The sequence below is a fragment of the Musca vetustissima genome, unplaced genomic scaffold (genome assembly GCF_032173495.1).
Source record: "Musca vetustissima isolate MV318-11 ecotype Yass unplaced genomic scaffold, APGP_CSIRO_Mvet_v1 utg6724, whole genome shotgun sequence".
NCBI lineage: Eukaryota > Metazoa > Arthropoda > Insecta > Diptera > Muscidae > Musca > Musca vetustissima.
In genome coordinates this window covers 23,712-29,962 of record NW_026885980.1, presented here as the reverse complement: position 1 = coordinate 29,962, position 6,251 = coordinate 23,712, and the positions used below count along the sequence as shown (strand labels likewise).

Here is a 6,251-nt window from a genome sequence, read left to right as displayed (position 1 = left end):
ACGATAACACAAACTTATATCGTTTCCATGTTGTTGTTGTATTTTCGATAACATATAACGCGACGGATGGCTCAACGCTAGCATTCTGCTTAGCCGTTTATCGTTTCATTGTGATTTTCGAAAACACATAACACGACGGTTGGCTCAACGCGAACATTCTGCTTAGCCCTTGAGGATACCAATTTGGGCGAGTATACTATCCAAGATCTATTAATAAGGTCACCAAGATAGCAATCGAAATCGGAAAACAGCTGTTTTTTCTCAAGTCTAATGTCAAAAATTTCGACTTTGTTTACGTTTTCATAATGGAAGTCAATTCACAATAATGCATTTTGACAGCAAACTTGAGAGGTATCGATTATCAGCTGGTGACCTTATTTATAGGCCATGATACTATCATTTTGGACTGTCAGTTTCTTTATCGATTACTGACTGTCACAAGCAATCGATTATTGAAATCCTAGTCGATTAATCAAGCGTCGACTTGTATATCCCTAAGCCGAAACCCCGATGAACGTTTGTTGTCGGCTTCTTTCTCTGTTTTTGGCGCAAACAACACATATTTTTTACTAACGAGATTGAGTGGCGTTGAACGCAGGAGATATTTTCTGGATTTATTCGTAAACTATTTTGTAATTTATATAGTTTTCCGCAATTGTCGTATGTGTTGTTCTATGTGATTTCGAGCACAGAGCGTGTAGAGCACAGTGAAAAGTGTAAATATTACTTATTAACGAATCAATCAATCTGTAAATGGTGAATGTGAAAGCACGCCATAAGAAAAACCCGTAAAACATAACAAAGCTGAAATGGAAAGCGATGGTGAAAATGCTGTTGTGAAAGGGCGGTCAATGAGACGAAGCAAAATTGGCCAACAGAATGAAAGGAGTACCAATGAGGAAAATATTGATGGCACCTCGGGCATCGATGGCACGACAACGGAAAACAATTCCATGGATGTCGATATAAATGCGAAGGCCAGAGCCGTTCTCGACAACAGACAGTTATCAAGCACCCCAAATTCGTCGACACCAAGAAGTGTGTTTTTTCCCTATATGGATTTTGACAAAAGTTATTAGATTTTATTATATTTTTTGTTTTGTATTTATAGGAAGGAAGGACCCTTTGGCAAACCTTCATTCTAATCTCAGTCCAAAATATATTGGCTTTGTTGCCACGACCTCTAATTTGGATAACAACACCGAAGATAGAAGCCGGAAAACGAGAAGGCGTCACAATCAAAGCAACAACGGTCAAGATTTATCTTTATCGAAGGACACGCCCGATATGGATGATGACATTAGTGGCGGTAAATTGTTTGGTGTGCATGATACATCGGTAGGATATGTGCGAAGAATAACAAGAGAACCCACCAATTCGCCAGAAAATAGAAATGGCCGGAGAAAAGAGTTTGTCAGTCCTATTGACAAATTGTTAAGAAAAAATAGGTCTATGGTAGAAGCTGATAAACTCGTTGGAGATGATCCATGGGCTGAAAAAGAAAAACTGCTTAAGAATCATTCGTTTCCAGATGAAAAACACATTTTTCGCGATGAAATATTTGTGAATAACAATCACAATCATGTGTATGACAAAAATGAGGCTGATGCTAACAATGAATGTGGAAAAGGTATGAAAAAACACCAAAATGAATATCACACAGATGGCAATGCCAATGGCTATAATTCGGGCCAACTAAGTGAATCTGAAAAAGATATGTCTAGTGAAAATGAAAACAATTCTCAGGGAAATTCAGACAGTCAAGGCAAGAACAATGATACCAAAACTGAAATATATAACTCGGATGCAGTTGATACACCAAGCCCTGTAAAATTGGTCAAATCTACAGATTCTATACGTAGAAAGGACAGGGACAAAAGTATAGATACAGCCAATGACAAATTGTCTGAGAATGGCGAAGAAAAACAATCTGAATGTGAAAATGCCTTTGACGAGGAAATTGATGAACGTTGCCCTAAAATTTCAAATGATAATTTGGTTAAACAAAATCTAATGGAAACCAAATGCAACGATATTGATGAGAATGCAAACGAAAAGCATATGGCAACAACCCCAACACCTGAACAAGATGCTTCTAATACAATTGAAGTAGGTAATACAACAGAAGGGCATGATGATGATGCGATTGCTGAAAATGAATACAAATCCGAAGATGCTAGAGACATGGTGGATGGAGTCGGGGAGGTGGATGCTAACACCGACTTTGTCCATACCTCATCAGCCAAATCACCATCCACGATTAGCATGGACAGTGCCAAGGGCTCGTCAATATTGAACGAAGGAACATGGATGTCATTTTCTACTGGCGACCTATTCTGGGGACAAATATATAACTATTGCTATTGGCCCTGTATGGTTTGTCCTGACCCTGAAGGCAAAACGATAACTGCAAAAGAAAACGTGACCTCTAGCGATCAACATGTACTGGTGCATGTTCGCTTTTTTGCTGACAACGCTCGTCGAAATTGGGTAAAAAGAGAAAACCTTATGCCGTTCACCACTCTGGAACAGTATCAGGAACGTTTAGATGACTGTCGCCAGAAGTATGGAACCAAAAGTGCAAAGTTTAAGCAGTTTGTGCCCAAAAAGAATAAAGTGGCAGTTTGGTATGAAGCGGTGAATGAGGCAAATATGGTAGCAGCCGTACCATATGAAGATCGTTTGGAGAAGTTTTATGAAATATTTGATAAATCTAAGTAAGTACCAATATTAAAATATTTTATACTCCAAAGATTTGGAAAAGCTCTTAACTAATGTTATACAAAATTCCTTCATGTAATTATCAACATTTTAAATTTGTTGTTACAGATTATCGCAAAAAAATAAACAACAACGTCGAAAATCCATGTACATACCGGCATCTAAAAATTTAACTGCATCGGATGCGGAAAGTTTATATGGATCACATGAGAATATTAACAATTTATCGGCTCCAGTCACTGCAGGCAAACGTGAGCGGTCGACTTCGCCATTTAGTCCGGCATATTCTCCCATTAAGCATTTATCTGTGAAAAAACGTAAATTAAGTGCAGACCTAGCAGTGTCAACGGATACCGAAACTATTAGCAGTAGTGACACAATTGAAATATCGAGTGGTGACCAAAAAATGTCTAATAACGATCAACAGTCGGTTGCGAGAAAATCTTTGGATGATTTTAATCTTTTTCATAGTAAAGCCTTTCAAGATTTCTATGTGGCTATGAAGGATTTTGTACTACAAGACAATACTGATGAGAACTTGGACAAAAGCTTACTGGTAGCTGTGCGTAACATTTGGGCACTTAAGCAGTTAAGTCACCAACAAATGCAATGCAAACTAAGCCTTACGACTAACGAATTGGATACGAGTACAAATAATGCTCACGATACCGAGCCCGGAGGTGTTAAACGCCTTTCGAGTCGTTTGCGAACACTTATGATGCGAAAGTCTATGCTCTCGCAGCGTTCGTCCATTGATTTGACCAATGAAACCCAGACGGTTGCAAAAGTATCGCAGCCGAAGGATACCTTGATCGAAAAACCCAAGAAAATGGTTAATCGTCCAATTTTAGAGGTCATAGATGATATTTTCGAACTGGATAACAAATATCTGTTCAAAGGCTTGGGTCGAGATCCTGTGTGCAAGTACTGCTTCAAACCCGGTGGAAGTTTGAGACGGTGTACTGGCCGATGCCATGGCTGGCTACACCCTGAATGCCTGCACATAAATTTCTCAGAAAACGGCAAAGTTAGGAAATGGCACAAGCGCGGCATTTCCGCAATAAAATCAGTGAACGATTCTAACCTTGAAGCTAGCAAAAGTAACAGCTCTTCCACTACTGATTTAGCCTCTATCGAGCCGAGTCCCGAATCATCTAGCGCGGTTCCTCACATAACTGCTGAAACTGAAGTTGAAGTGACATGCCGAGAGTGTGCCAATAATGAGCCCACGAAATGTATGGTGTGTAAGCTGACGGACTCCGCTAAAGTAGATGATCCGCTAGTCAAATGTACAATGGGTCAGTGTGATCGGGCGTTCCATCCCGCCTGTTGCAAATATTGGCCCCAATCCAAAATAACCATATCGAAAAATCGAATACAATCGTTCCGCTGTCCTTCGCACGTTTGTCACACCTGCGTGTCAGATGATCCCAAAGGAAAATTCCAACAATTAAGCAACGCCAAAATTACCAAATGTGTCAAATGTCCCGCCACTTATCACACAGATTCCACATGTATTCCGGCAGGATCACAAATTCTAACTGCGGCCCATATAATATGTCCACGACATTCCAGCACGAAGCATGACCAGACTCTTAATGTGAATTGGTGTTTTATTTGCGTTCGTGGAGGCCAGGTGGTATGTTGCGAGACGTGTCCCACTGCAGTACACGCCCAATGCCTAAAAATTCCCATCGATCCCAACGAGGGCTACATATGTGAAGAATGTGAGTCAGGACGAATGCCCCTCTATGGCGAAATGGTGTGGGCCAAGTTCACCCATTTCCGATGGTGGCCTGCTATTATCTTACCCCCAACTGAGATACCTACAAACATAGCGAAAAAGAATCACAATCCATCTGATTTTGTTGTTAGATTCTTTGGCACCCATGATCATGGTTGGATTTCTAGACGGAGGGTATATCTGTATTTGGAGGGAGACTCGTCGGAACCGCCCAAAACGAAAGCAGGTATTTTGTAAACATAACATCGCAGATCAATATTTTGCTCACTATCTCCACAACCCTTTATTTCAGCAATCGATAAGTACTATAATGAAGGAATAGTAGAAGCCAAAAAAATCTATGAAATTGTAAAAGCCAAAAAGCAACAACAACGTATGTCGAATGAAAATAAAGAGCGGTTGCACCCTCAACCTTACACACGAATTAAAGCGAATCGTCCCGTTCCACCAGTTAAACTTCACATTGATATCGAAAGTGTAAGTAAATGCGAATGTGATCCCAACGAAGAGAATCCGTGTGGTCCGGAAAGCAATTGTCTTAATAGGGTCTTGTATCACGAATGCAATCCTAAAGTGTGTCCGGCAGGAGAACGTTGTCAAAATCAAATGTTTGAGACTCGAAAGTCCCCGCAATTGGATGTAATTTACATGAAGGAACGTGGTTTTGGTCTCATAACCCGCGAACCAATCAAATCCGGCACTTTTGTTATCGAATATGTGGGAGAAGTAATCAACGACGATGAGTTTCGGGCGCGAATGGCTCAGAAGTCATTGGATCGCGACGAGAATTTCTACTTTCTGTCCGTGGAGAAGGATTATATTATCGATGCTGGACCTAAGGGTAATTTGGCTCGTTTCATGAATCACTCTTGCGATCCCAACTGTGAGACACAAAAGTGGTCAGTGAATTCCTTAAATCGGGTAGGCTTATTTGCCATCAAAGATATACCAGAGGTAAGACGATAAATGTGTTTCAGAGAAGAAAGTCTTCTACTATAACAACGTGCTTTGTGAATCTAAACAGAATACTGAATTGACATTCAACTACCATTGGGATGATTTGCTGGGCAACGAAAAGAAGACTTGTTATTGTGGTTCCAAAAATTGCGTGGGTCAGATTGGAGGCAAGAAAAAGGATATGGATAACAAGGTACTTTCAGTAAATCATTTACATGATGTATATATATATATATATACGATTGATCAATTTCCTTTCCAGGAAACGTCGCCCAGTTCCGATGATCCCAAACCTAAAAGTACAAAGGGGAGGAAGAAATCAAAGGTGAAGCCATTGAAGAAGGGACTACATGCAAAACCAGTAGGCGTAGTAAAACGTAAACCCGCAACGAAGTTGAAAATTAATGCGTCGACCAAGTACAAATCGAATAAGATGGCAGCAGCAGCGGCTGTTGCAGCCACATTGAGTAAAAAACAATTGAGTCCAGGCGAAAATAACATCACAGCCGACAACGAGGAAGAGGAGGCAGTCAGCAATATTTATACAAAGACCGATGTCGATATGTCTTAATTGTGCTATTTTTGAAATTGTGTAAATGTTGATATGTATACAAATTTTATTTTATTCATTTATACTGTTTGCTCCATTATATATTAAACAGCTACTATTACATTAGATAGATATGTGATTTTGGTTTTTTTAGTTGATCACCCCCCAACACTTGTTATCCCCACTTCTGTTTCAATTCGTATACTGAAGTCATTATTATTTTTTTTATATTCTCCTTTAATGCATTTATTTTTGTTACAGTTTTTTTTTCCAAGGTTT

The 6,251-nt window shown here is 39.7% G+C and overlaps 1 protein-coding gene across 1 annotated transcript; it reads left to right on the top strand.

Annotated features, from left to right (window-relative positions):
• The first annotated feature begins 809 nt into the window (after positions 1-809).
• Positions 810-5,993, top strand: LOC133333359 (nuclear receptor binding SET domain protein). Its single transcript, XM_061541669.1, has 6 exons — positions 810-1,038; positions 1,112-2,717; positions 2,830-4,691; positions 4,758-5,419; positions 5,490-5,615; positions 5,685-5,993. The coding sequence occupies exons 1-6, from the start codon at positions 810-812 to the stop codon at positions 5,991-5,993; spliced, it is 4,794 nt and encodes a 1,597-aa protein (XP_061397653.1).
• Positions 5,994-6,251: the final 258 nt, after the last annotated feature.

What these genes read in the sequence shown, in the direction of transcription:
- LOC133333359 (XM_061541669.1), top strand. Translation starts at nt 810, where the DNA reads ATGGAAAGCGATGGTGAAAATGCTGTTGTGAAAGGGCGGTCAATGAGA. An exon ending in AAATTCGTCGACACCAAGAA is followed by an intron (nt 1,039 to 1,111) that starts GTGTGTTTTTTC and finishes TTGTATTTATAG; the next exon opens with GAAGGAAGGACCCTTTGGCA. An exon ending in GAAATATTTGATAAATCTAA is followed by an intron (nt 2,718 to 2,829) that starts GTAAGTACCAAT and finishes TTGTTGTTACAG; the next exon opens with ATTATCGCAAAAAAATAAAC.